This window comes from Trifolium pratense, linkage group LG2 (assembly GCF_020283565.1).
Source record: "Trifolium pratense cultivar HEN17-A07 linkage group LG2, ARS_RC_1.1, whole genome shotgun sequence".
Lineage (NCBI taxonomy): Eukaryota > Viridiplantae > Streptophyta > Magnoliopsida > Fabales > Fabaceae > Trifolium > Trifolium pratense.
The window spans coordinates 47,239,971-47,253,524 of NC_060060.1; the positions used below are offsets into that span (position 1 = coordinate 47,239,971).

A 13,554-nucleotide genomic window follows, 5' to 3' on the forward strand; every position below is an offset into this window, starting at 1 on the left:
AAATCCCTAGACACATTTATTACTACTTTTTCAAACATAACTCTACTTTACATTGGATAATATAGTAATTGTAACACTAAAAAATACATATTAATTACACTACAATTTTTTTTTAATATACGTGAAAAACCTCGATAGAAGCTTATAATAAACGACCGAGGGAGTATTAAACTAAAGATGACCAAAATATAAAACCAACACAACTACTCAAAATTAATTTGAAGTGCATTGGTAAATGCAATTCTCACTTGTGTTGAAATGAATCTCAACCAACATGCATCACCCTTAACATCTATCCAAACAAGAAGAATATATGAAAGAGTGGAAGATTAGTGACAACACATTAAGAATTGAATATACAGTTGTTTCCCTCAGTTTTCAATGTACTCCAAATCTTACCAATAATAAAATAACAATTAAAGGTAGTCAATACCATACCACAGTAACAAGCAATCCCATTGGCCCATATAGGGACCCCCACCCTCCCCACATATTTCCTTTTCCCCCAAAATCCGGCCCCATCTCACCCAATTCCATCCCTTCAAAAAGATTCTCCTCACACAAACATTTTCTCAAAAACACACATAATCATTCATCACTACCAAACCTTCTCAATCTATATAAAAAATCATCACCAAACCCATCTCCACCATACTCAAAACTTCACCATGCCAAACAATACCACAACCTCACCAAAACCCTTCAAACCCTCTAAATCCAACTCATTTTTCAATTGCAAAAAAACCAATCTATACTCTTTCTTAGCTCTTCTTTGCATCCTTTCATACCTCTTAGGCTCATACCAAAACACCACAACAAAAGCCAACACAAGCAAAAATCTCCAAAAAAACAAAATAACACCACAATGTATCCAACAAAACCCAAATCAAAATCCAAAAATAACAAAACAAAGTCAAAAAACAAAAACAACCCACTTAGATTTCTTCTCACACCACAACCTAACAACACTCTCACAAACCCATCATTATCCATCTTGCACCCCAAAACTAACAGACTACACCCCATGTGAAGACCACGCGCGATCGTTAAAATACACGCGCGACAAAATGATTTATAGAGAAAGACACTGTCCTAAGAAAAATGAGATACTAAAGTGTCGTGTTCCAGCACCAAATGGTTATAAGAATCCATTTCCATGGCCTATAAGTAGAGATATGGCTTGGTATGCTAATGTACCTTACCGTCATTTAACGGTTGAAAAAGCTGTGCAAAATTGGATCCGTTTTGACGGTGATAGATTCCGTTTTCCTGGTGGTGGTACTATGTTTCCAAATGGTGCTGATAAATATATTGATGATATTGCTAAGCTTATTAATCTTCAAGATGGTTCTGTTAGAACTGCTGTTGATACTGGTTGTGGGGTAAGTCTTTTTCTTTATCTTATTTTCGAGTTTTTTTAAGTTGATAAATAAAATGACAATAATTATTGAAAACTTAGTACAACGATGAAGATGAGTTGGAATTCAAATCTTTATCATAACATCGATTTAACAATTTTGATATTTTTGTCGGTTAATGCTAGAATTTATGTAGATGATGAGAGTCTAACCTAAAAGACTAATCTAATAGGTGAGAGATCATATTGAACACTTTGATATACTCGAGACAACTAATAGTTAAAGTATAATTTTTAGATATCTTTTGGTTTTATAAATCTTCGATTTTTAGAGAAAATGACTCTAGTAGATAAATAAATTCTGATTAAAAATTATTTGTCTAAAATTTGAATTTGATATTTCTGAATATTTTGTCATTGAAATTGAAAAATTAATTCAACTGCGATCAAAAGGAGCGAAACGACTTAATGTCATAACTGGACTTCTTAACTAAATTAAACTTATGGTGAAAGAAAAAAAAAACTTAATTATCACGTTATTTTTGGCTTTTATGGTGAACAAACATTGTTGTTTGTTTATCGAAAATAGGAGAGATTTTTTTAAACGACTTTGTCATTTGATATGTTTCAATTTTAATAGGAATATATATTTAATAGGAATTAATGGTGTCTATGCCCATTAAGTTCTTTTTTGAGGAGTGCCAGCTAGTAAGTGTACCCCGACTTAAAAAATGTGTTCCCTTAATCGAGTATTCTATCGACTTAATTCAGTTGGTAGGTACATCAAGTGTTGAAGTCAGAGTTCGAATCCCGGATACGCCACTTTAATGACTAGAAATTCTACCTTATGGTGAATAAATGGAATGTACAGCATTCGAATCCCAACTTATACATAAATTGTGTGATGTTCCTACCAACTGAGCTAAGATCACGGAAATAATTCAATAGTGTTTTTTATTAGTATATTTTTATTTATTAATAATTTTACATTACTGTTTCACCGACTACATCTAATAAAAATAGTTTATTGTAAAATAATGTATAATTTACAGCTGACCCCGTGTGCACGTGTATTTTGCTGCACACATTTTTCCATTTTTATGAGATGATTGAAGAGGGTACTAATACTTGTTTTTAGGAAAAACTTTAGCTAATTTTTTTCGACTGAGAAATATTGTTATTTTGTTAGAAAACAAACTTGTGTGAAAGATGACGTTTTTGTCTTGAAACGTCTTTGTCGTTGTCTTTTATTTGGATGAATTCTTTTCTTTGTCGTTGTCTTTGCATTTATTTATTTTAATCGTATGGTATATTTTACTTTTAGGATAAGAATGATGCTGTTATTTTGTTGTTTTCGGGCCACAACTTTAAAATATTACTTGCTTTCACTTTCACATTCTAGTTATAGGACAAAGATGGACCATTGATAATTTTCGCATTTTTATTAATCATAAGAACTTAAATAATTTTAATATTTTATTAGAAAATACATTTATTAGTTATTAAGAGTGATTCAAATGGTAGATGATTTGATCTGATTAACGTTAGTCCAACTAAATGACGATGAAAACTTTTTACCTATTACACAGTAAAAAAAGTTCTAATAAATTTGGAATTTTTAAAAGGATTTATTTTGTTCACAACTTGTAGATCTAATCTAATCTAATTATTGTAAATTAAATTAAACCCACAAGTAACCCTACATTTTAGTACTAAAGTACTAACTAAGGAAGGTTTTTTTGTTATTGATATGTACTTAAGTAAGGTTTATCTCTTATCTATTAAATAGGAATATGAACATGACTGCCATAAGGTTCCAAAAGTTGAAATTGAGAGGGCATTTGTCTTGTTATGGGGTAGGTTTTTGGGTTATTATTATTGTAATGGGGTATGTAGTAAATTGTTTTTTTTTTCTTTTAAATAGTTTTTAGTTAATTCATGTTCTTAATGAATGGGCCCAAAACAAGGATAAATCATTGTCTTACATTATTCATGTTCTTATTTTTTGAAATAACTTAATGATAGAGCATAGCCTTGCCAAGGCTGAGATTGAGGGTTCAAGTCCCTCCTTCTGCTCTTGGCTTTGTCGTTTAGTGGTAACGAGTAGAATAAACATCATCTCTCTATCCAATCCGTCTTTCCCTGGCCTCCATATTATACTATTTCACCATTTTACTTAATAACATCATACTAAGTTATTGAATTTTTTTTATCATTACTATTTTGTGCTATAAAAAAAGTCAATTACATTCTGCATGATTTTTATGACTATTTCGTCACATCAAGATACAAGGATATGCGTAGTTTTTGTCTGTGCCCTTTCTTTCATCAACAGTTTGAGCCATTTATGAAAGAGTAACAAATGAGGGACAAAAAATCGAAAATTGCTGACACTTTATTTTGCATTTTAGCGGTGCCTAGAAAAAATCATAGCATAGGAATACCATAAAAATAATATTAAATTCATCATAGAATAGCAATTCCATCAGACAATTTGTCTTTTTTCTTTATTTTTTTCTCCCTAATTTATAGAAAAAAGTAGAAGAGTTTTTTAAAAGATCTTATTATGTGGTGCAAGTGCATCTACAATAGTACTAGGAATTAGGAATGGACCTAGCTAGGAATGTGCTTTCCCGGGTAATATGGGTATATAGATCATTGACTATATATCTCATCATATATTCTAAACTTCTGCCATTTATAAATAAATAAAACACTTTAAATTTTGTCAAAAAGATAAATAAATAAATAAATAAATAAACATTAGATTTTTTCTAAAAAAATAATTAATGTTAGTATGTTAATTGTTACCGATAATTTATTTAAGAATTGAATCCAAGATTATATTTGTCAACACACTCATTTAACTCTTCCAGCTCCACAACTAAGAATTTAGCTCTTCTTAAGTGCGTAAAATATAAAGAGATTAAGGATAGAAGTTTCTATGATACATTTGAAAATGTGAATGTAGTGATACTTTTAGTGATTAAATTAATAAATATTTAAAGATTATTTTTACGAATAAAAAAACTATTTACCAGCTATTGTATCTTATAAAAAACAATTTTATAAGAAAAAAATACAATTTTATTAATTATAAACATTATATTATATTAATAGTAAAATATAAATGGGCATAACCCAACCTAACCCAACCTAGTTTTATTTTTTTTTTATTTTTTAGCATAGTGTGCTTTTACTTAACGACGCTTTTCTCTGATCAAGCACTGACCAATAAGCACACTTAATTTTTCTTGAATGCATTACTAATTTTTTATTTTTTTTATTTTTTAAATAAACTGAGAATCGAATCCAGGACCTATAACATACTATCCAAACCCCTCACCACTAAACCAAATTTAGTGGCTTATTACTAAATATTACTATATTCAATTTAATACTGTATTACATGAATTAAAACAATATTTAAAAATATTCCCCAAAAAAAATACTAATATTTAAATTACATGCACACGTGCTTGTCACATGATTGAGAGGTTTTCCCTAGGACATCATCCCTACAATTTTGCTAAACATGTAGTGATGATGATGTTCATGATAAAAGCTTTCTTTTATTTTACTTTATTTTTGTCATCTTTTGTTTATTCCTTAGCGATTTTCAACCGCTTTCTATTTCATATACTCCCTACGTCCCAAAATATAAGAACTAGTTGTGCAATCAACGCATAATTTTGATCACAAATATCTTTAATTGTGTATTAATAAAAATTATAAAAATTTGATATTTTGAAAATACTCGTCAAAACAAATCAAACAAAATCTTATATGATAATATTTACATTTATATACTTTTAGAAAAATACGGTCAAAACAAGACATATGAGTAGTGCATTTAGTCAAATGAGATCTTATAATGTTGTCTACATACTAGTATAATGTTTGCTTTTTAGATTCATTGTATAGTTAATGTATCTAGATTATAATGTTGTTTACATACATCAAAGTAAACTTCTTATACATATAGGGCTGCAGCAAGTATAAGTTAAGAGATTTTTGAGAATGCACTTATGCTATTTTTTGGGTTAAGTAGACTAGCAATTAGAATTTCAATTATATACAAAAACTAAATTTTAATATGTGAAAAATGCAATTAATTAGGCCAATTGTAACCATATATGCAGGTTGCTAGTTGGGGAGCATATCTTCTATCACGTAACATACTAACAGTATCAATTGCACCAAGAGACACTCATGAAGCACAAGTTCAATTTGCACTTGAAAGAGGTGTTCCTGCAATTATTGGTGTCTTAGCCTCAAAAAGATTGCCTTTCCCTTCTAGAGCATTTGATATGGCACATTGCTCTCGTTGTCTTATTCCTTGGGCTGAATATGGTATGAATTCTCACTCACCAAATACTCATCAAAAGAAATTATTATTTTTTTTAAAAGTTGAAATACCTATTTTGTATATTATGTAAATATATACTATTTTCACTTTTAAGTCCCTCTATGATTTAGTTTGTTTGGTTCAAAAAAGTCCCTCTATGATTTTATTTTTGGTTTTAGTTTTGAAATGCAAAATATTTTGTTTTTTTATTGAGAAATATTGTTTTTGGTTTTAGTCATCATGATTCATGTGTTTTAAACATTTTAGTTAAATTTAAAAGGCTTTTGTTTATGAATTTAGATTTACTGCGGCCAACAATCCAGTCAGTTAAAAAAATTAGTGACCGTTGAATTAAGCCCAAACAGTCCATATTTCAATCATGTTTTACTTTCTGAAACATTGAAATTCCGAGTTTAAAATATGACCCATTTGATCTCGATCCAACAACTATGCATGAATTGTTGGATATACTATTGAATATACAATCTATGTATTTAATTGTTGAAGGACAAGAACAACTTCTAAATTTTGTAGCATGTGTAACATTTTTTGGCCATTGAAATATGGACTATCTAAAGACTAATTCAAACATATTTCATATATTGAAAAACAATAATTTCTTCTTTATAGAAAGTAAAGAATGATTTATGATGCAACCAACACATTATCTTATGTTGTTTTTTGACTTTGTTGAATTAGATGGACTTTATCTAAATGAAGTTGATAGAATTCTACGACCTGGTGGGTATTGGATTTTATCTGGGCCACCAATTCATTGGAAGAAATATTGGAAAGGATGGGAAAGAACAAAGGAAGATTTGAATGAAGAACAAACCAAAATTGAGAATGTAGCTAAAAGCCTTTGTTGGAACAAATTAGTTGAGAAAGGTGATATTGCTATTTGGCAAAAACCCAAAAATCATCTAAATTGCAAAGTCACTCAAAAGAGACCTTTTTGCCAAGAGGAGAGTAACCCTGACAAAGCTTGGTATGTTCTTCATTTTTCTATCCTCTTTTTGTTTGATTTTTCAATCGGAATTTGTTAAAGAGACTAATTTCTCGAGTAATGTCTCCTTTTTAATTGCATATTTTTTGTACATAGAAGTCTATTGATCTAAGTAAGATGACATGTCTTGAATAGAATGCGAGAAGTGACAAGCATTTTATCTTTTTTTATTTGGCTATGGTTAAAAAAAGTTAAAAAAAGAGCTTAGTTATTACTCTCTGATTCTTTTTTATAAGAAACAAGTCATTTTTAAATTTTATTGAATATTTGATGTATTTAGTTCATAATATAAACTAAATACATTAATTATTTAATAAATTTAAAAAGTCAATTCTTTCTTATAAAAAGAATCGGGTGTAGTATAAATTACTTTTATACTATTGACATCCAATCAACTTGAATTTCATCAAATCTTAATTTTCATTAAAGTGGTTTATTTAACCTACAACCACTCGATGGACTTAAGTTAACAAGTTGTTTATAGTTCTCGTGAGCATAACTCAGTTGATAGCAAGATTGCATTTGCATATATTATGTTTATGTAGGAATTGAGGTTCGACCTCTGATAAAAATATTGCATGAAACTAAAAACAACACTAAATAACAAATTATAACAAACCGCTTAAGTCCCTTTAATTTCCACTAACAAATGTTGGTCCTTGTACTCAATTTCTATCAATTAAATATTTTTCATGTTTAATTAATTTATTTGTTTATTTATTTTGATCACTTTTAGGTACACAAACATGCAAACATGTTTAAATCCACATCCTGAAGTATCCAACGAAGAAGAAACATCTGGTGGAGCATTAAACAATTGGCCACAAAGACTAAAATCAACCCCACCAAGGATTTCAAAAGGAACCATAAAAAGTGTTACACCACAAACATTCTCAAAAGACAATGAATTATGGAACAAAAGAATATCATATTACAAAAAAGTTAATAATCAACTTGGAAAAGCTGGTAGATACCGCAACTTATTAGATATGAATGCTTATTTAGGTGGATTTGCAGCTTCACTTGTTAAATATCCTATTTGGGTTATGAATGTGGTTCCTATTCAAGCTAAAGTTGATACACTTGGAGCAATTTATGAAAGAGGGTTGATTGGAATGTATCATAATTGGTTAGTAAATTCTTCTCTATCTTTGTTTTGATGATTTTTTTTTTTTTAAAGGGTTGGATTTTAATTGATTTTTTTTTTTTTTTTTTTGCAGGTGTGAAGCTATGTCTACTTATCCTAGAACTTATGACTTAATTCATGCTGATTCTTTGTTTAGCCTTTATAATGACAGGTATATACATTTTATTTTGTGTTATATGTTGTCAAGTTAATAATTAACCAAAAATGTCAACTAATTTTACAAAGAGATTAATTTCTATGTAATGAAAGTACAAATTTTTTAAGACATGCATCAAATGGACTTTGTTATAATAATTTACAAAACATATCAAACCATATAGTAAGGAAGGTGTAAAAGTGTTTTATATTGACGGTGTATAAGAATTAAATATTCTTTAAAATTACACTAATGATTTTTTTTTTTTACCGAAGTTACACTAATTTATTTAAAACATGGTTTAAAAGATATTAAAATCTAATTAACCTATTTATGCTTTGTAGATGTGAATTGGAAGACATATTGCTAGAGATGGATAGGGTTCTTAGACCAGAAGGAAGTGTAATAATTAGAGATGATGTTGATATATTGGTCAAAGTAAAGAGCATAATCAATGGCTTAGATTGGGAGAGTCAAATTGTGGACCATGAAGATGGGCCTCTTGAAAGGGAGAAACTTTTATTTGCTGTGAAAAAGTATTGGACCTCTCCTGCCTCTAATGACATTTCTAGTTAGGGCACTATTTAATATTTATCACTCCCTTGGCTTATAAAAATTTTAGAAGTGTATTTCTGGACGATAAATTGTTCAGAAGTATACTTTTAAACGGTTTAAAATTTATATTATTTCATATAAAAATATCTTAATTCATGTTGGAGGTGGAGAAAGTTTTAGTTAAGTACACTATTTTTAGTCCATTAGGGCTGCTACTTTATTTTAGTTCTTTTTATAGCTCCATCACCTTTGTTTCATTGGTTTTGTTTTATCTTTTTTACTTTTGCTAAGTTGTTATTCTTTTGTATTTTTATTTTATGCTTTTTGGGGATAGTTAAAGGAAATTTGGTTGAATGCAAATTCAGTTTAATTGTAAAAACAACAATCCAAATTCCAGAGCTTCTGAAATGTTTTGTTCAAAACAAGTGTTAAAGTATCTTCATTGGTTCATCAACTCTTTACTTGGACAGTAACTACTAACTTATAGAAGCCAATTGTTTGATATTTATAATCTATATTTGACAACGAAACGTCTCATAAGCTTAGCTCAGTTGACAGGACATTGCATTCCAAAATAGAACTCTGCAGAACAAATGAAACGAAGCGGCACCTTGTTGATAAATTTGGCTAATCCTAAGTATCTAACCTTTTTAATAAAATTGGCTAATCCTAGGTATCCTAAGAAAATTTGGCTAATCCTAGGATTACCAAAAAATTCTTTTGATAAATTTGGTGGATTACCTTAATGAAAGGATATGTGGCCTCAAAAGTTGTGCAGTAATTATTTTTTTCAAATTATCCCAATATATAAAAACTCTTTCACAATAATGAAAAAATGTTTTTTTTTTCTTTTAGATATTTTTTCAAATTTTTTGACTAAAAAAATATTGCAAATATTTATAGAATACATACCTATAATGATAAGAAAAATTCAATACATAAAATTACAGTTGTCCTTTATGAGTTTTCACATTCCGAAAATGTTAATGATTTTTTCATTGTCAATATTATGAAATATATACCATTCCATTCTTCGTAGAATTTAATTTATATGCACTGTCGCTGTAAAGTTATTTTGCACATGCGTCCAATAATATACCGACACATCATGTATGGTAATTAAAAACACATGATGCGTCACATTCATTAAATGATGTGGCAACGCATCATTGGATGTATGTGTAAAAAAAAATTACACCGACGGTGCACAACAATTAAACTCTTCTCCATGTGTGTAAGTGTGTAACCAAACAAATTAATCAACTACTCTGCATAATGTTTTCTTTGGGGAAGGCGTCGATTTTTGAACTATATAATTTGGTCAAGTACCATGTGTTTGAGGTTTGTCTTAGATGAAGTGGTAAATCCACTAAAATATAAGTATTTATTTTATCTTTACTAGCGGGCCAGGCAGGCGCGTTCCGCGCATGCCTGTGTCTAACTTATGTACCCAAAAAAAAAGATACGCCTTATGTTATGGTGAATTTGTTAATAAAAGATTTTTGTTGCTACTAAAAAAAAGCAAGGGTAATGTTGGTATTATGAAAATTCTACCCAAAAACTCATGTATTCTTTTTATATATTATTTATAGTATAGAATAGATATAGATGAAAAAACCATAAAAAAAAAAAGAGGAAGTTAAGGGCAATTATGGAATAATTAAAAAACCATAAAGGAAGTTAAGGGCAAAATGAACCAAAAAAAATACAGCTCAAACTCCCTTATCCCCTTTATATATTGTTATAGATGCAAATTGTCGGATTTGGATTCTCTACATTCAAAAATCATAAATTCCCCTGCATTCACTTGGTGTGAAAATGCAAGGAGAGAGAATGAAGAGAGATAATATCATTTGTGGTAATAACAAAATTAACCTTAAAAATAAACTAAATATAGATGAATATAGAATTTTTTTAATATAAAGAATCTAAATCCCAAATTGTACCCATAGAGAAGGTACGTGTCATATATATAGTACTTACCGCACCATGATAACTGATTTTTCATAGCAAATAAAAAATATTGAATTTGGAATTATATTCTTGTGGTGAAATTCATGGCTCTAGGATGTTTTATTTTATCGTTTTAAAATCAAAACAAATTAAAAAAAATCATATATCCTACAAAATTACTACTTGCAGGTCTATCAAAGTAATTCTTAGTCTCTGTAGATCAATATTTTCTATTACGACGATAAAATCGTGCATTTGCAGGACTATGAATATTGAGAAAATTTTGTTGGAAGAACAAAATTCACCTTATATGCTCTACAATTGTTTCTCCGGTGATTAGTCACATTGAAAAAAAAGAAGCAAGTGAATTGTATATATGGTTCATATGAGACAATAACATAATTCAATGTTATCATATGTATCGTTGTCGGACATAGACGTACATCTTCGATGAATGTTGATGCTTCATAAATTGTTTGAGGTGTTATAGTTAATGAAGCTGCAACTTCTATAGATGTATGGTGATGAATCAAGTATGTGCTAATCAATGTTTCAATTGTTTCAATAGGAACAAAGTATGACTTTATAAAATACTCCTTTAAATTGATTAATTAAAGTGAAATTTATTGTAAAAAAAAAATATTAACAATAATAATTATTCACTAGTTTTGTGTCATAATGATCATAGTAGTAGTATATGTTAGCAGCAGTGATGGGTTAGATGAACATTATTAATGGAACAATAATAGTAATGCTACCCAATTGATGTGCCTTTTTCTCCTTGATACCTAATTTTCATTACTGATTCATATCATCTCCTGCATTGCAATTTGCAATATTGCAAATCAACTCTTTCATCATTTGTGTACTTTGGAACAGTTATGGAACTAATCATTAACTCTTGTATAGCATGTAATGATGTAACTTATACTAATCAATATGGTTGCCAAGAAAATAATTTCACATCAAAGCAAAATCAAGTTGGTTTGGTAGAAACTCAAACCCAATTATAAGCAACAATAAATCACAAAACTCATTGAGTTACTACCTCTAATCAGAAGTTTTATTAGTTATATACACCACAAGTGTAATTACTAATAGCATCTTCAATGGGTACCTAAAGAGGACCTTACCCATTAAGAAGTGATATCAATTTGGTACACTCATTGGAAGAAAAAGATAACATTTGGCATAGTACATCTACAAGCACATTAGTGAAATATTTAGTTAATTTTTTTGGGTGAATCGTAATTTCGGGTTAAATAATGTTTACTTGCAATGTTAGCGAATTTTAATTTACTCTTTATAATATTATTTTTTAAAAGAGTCGTCTAAACGAACCACATGTAATCTATTTTTGATCTGACAATTTTTTTTTTCTCAAAATCACACAACAAACACAGCTACGGACAATCATCCAAAAATAAATAAATATAGTAAGCCAAAATATTAAAGAGTTTGTAAAAGAAATGCCAAGAACAATTAATGATTTCTTGTTTTTATTTTGTTACTTAAGCCAGGAGATATATGTGGTTCTCATTTCGGTACCAAGAATAAATTAATGGACCTTAGTGTTAGAATATTTGGGCCTTGTATCAACATGAGACAAATAAGAACCATTCACCACTACTCATGACCATCGTGTGTTTCTTCTGGTTTAATGGAGATGACCGTTCATTTGAGTTTTACAAGATTCGATAAATTAGTTAGTTTTTGAAGTTGCGCACATATGATATCTAGTTTTTTTTTAAAAAAAAACTTAACCACTTGCAATTTAGAATTTGGAACTAAGTTTATAATTAATTGCACATTTTTTTTTAAAAAAAATTTACTTTTTCTTATCTATGCTGGTAAATATAGTTGTAACTTGTAAGTAAACCGATGGTGGATGTGGCTTTTGCTTTGAATCGTAAGATTGGGAGGGTTTCTTTTATTTATTTGGTTCTTCCAAAATGGAGGTAATCTCCGTTGGTTAGATTTTTGGTGTCCGTTGGTCGATGGAATTCGTAAAAACCTTTCTTGTTGGAGGAGTAGATATATGTCGATGGATGGTCGTCTTATGTTGCTAAAATTTGTCTTATCTTTGATTTCGGTTTATTATTTTTTCATTTTTCAAAGCTCCAACAAGTATAATTTCTTCCTTTAAATCTCTTTTTTAAGATTTTTTGTGGGGGTGAAGGTGAGGAAACTAGGAAAGTTAATTGGATTAGTTGGAACCATGTGTGTTTACATAAGAAAGATGGGAGTTTAGGTGTGGATCGAATTCAGGAATTTAACTTTTCTTTGTTGGGTAACTAGTGTTGGAGGTTGTATGTGAATTAGGAGGAGATTCTGTGGTTTAAGGTGTTAGTGGCAAAGTATGGGCTGGAAGTTGGTGAGAGGAGTGCTAGCAACACACTCTTTAACAAACACACTCTAACACACTTTTTTTCTATTGGTTAAAATTTATATGGGTCCCATAAAAGTTATATGGGTCCACATTTTTTATGGGACCCATGTGAATTTCAACCAATAAAAGAGAGTGTGTTGGAGTGTGTTTGTTAAAGAGTGTGTTGCTAGCATTATTCAGTTGGTGAAATCAAAAACTCTGTTTGGTAAAAAATAGCTGATAGCTGATAAATTAGCTTATAACGGATAGTTTATAAGCTAGCTTATAGCGAATAAACTAGTTGATTGAATTTGTAGTTTTTGGTAAAATTAGCGGCTGAACTAGCTTATAAGTGTGAAATGACATAAAAAATTAATATTTAATTTTTTTCAAGTAAGATGATAGTGGTAAAATTGGAAGAAAATATGATAAGCTATAAGCTAGTTGAAATAGGGTTTGAAAAACAACCTATAAGCTAGTAAAGTAAGCTATAAGACCTCTTTTAAAAACTGTTACCAAATATAGTTTTTAACTTATAAGTTATAAGCTAGTTTATTGGTCTTCTCAAACATAGTCAAAGTAGATGGGAGAAATGTGTCTACTTAGTGGAGGGATTTAATGACTATTAGAGATGATGTTGGTTTGAGTGTGAGAATGTGATTTGAGGATGATCTAAGATATCAT

The 13,554-nt window shown here is 29.4% G+C and overlaps 1 protein-coding gene across 1 annotated transcript; it reads left to right on the plus strand.

Annotated features, from left to right (window-relative positions):
* The first annotated feature begins 534 nt into the window (after positions 1–534).
* LOC123905943 (probable methyltransferase PMT16) lies at positions 535–8,985 on the plus strand. The gene is made up of 6 exons (XM_045955749.1): positions 535–1,382; positions 5,500–5,710; positions 6,405–6,693; positions 7,448–7,840; positions 7,932–8,009; positions 8,339–8,985. Exons 1-6 carry the CDS (start codon positions 669–671, stop codon positions 8,568–8,570), a joined length of 1,917 nt encoding a protein of 638 aa, XP_045811705.1. The 5' UTR covers positions 535–668; the 3' UTR covers positions 8,571–8,985.
* Positions 8,986–13,554: the final 4,569 nt, after the last annotated feature.

What these genes read in the sequence shown, in the direction of transcription:
- LOC123905943 (XM_045955749.1), top strand. Translation starts at nt 669, where the DNA reads ATGCCAAACAATACCACAACCTCACCAAAACCCTTCAAACCCTCTAAA. An exon ending in CTGTTGATACTGGTTGTGGG is followed by an intron (nt 1,383 to 5,499) that starts GTAAGTCTTTTT and finishes CCATATATGCAG; the next exon opens with GTTGCTAGTTGGGGAGCATA. An exon ending in TATTCCTTGGGCTGAATATG is followed by an intron (nt 5,711 to 6,404) that starts GTATGAATTCTC and finishes TTGTTGAATTAG; the next exon opens with ATGGACTTTATCTAAATGAA.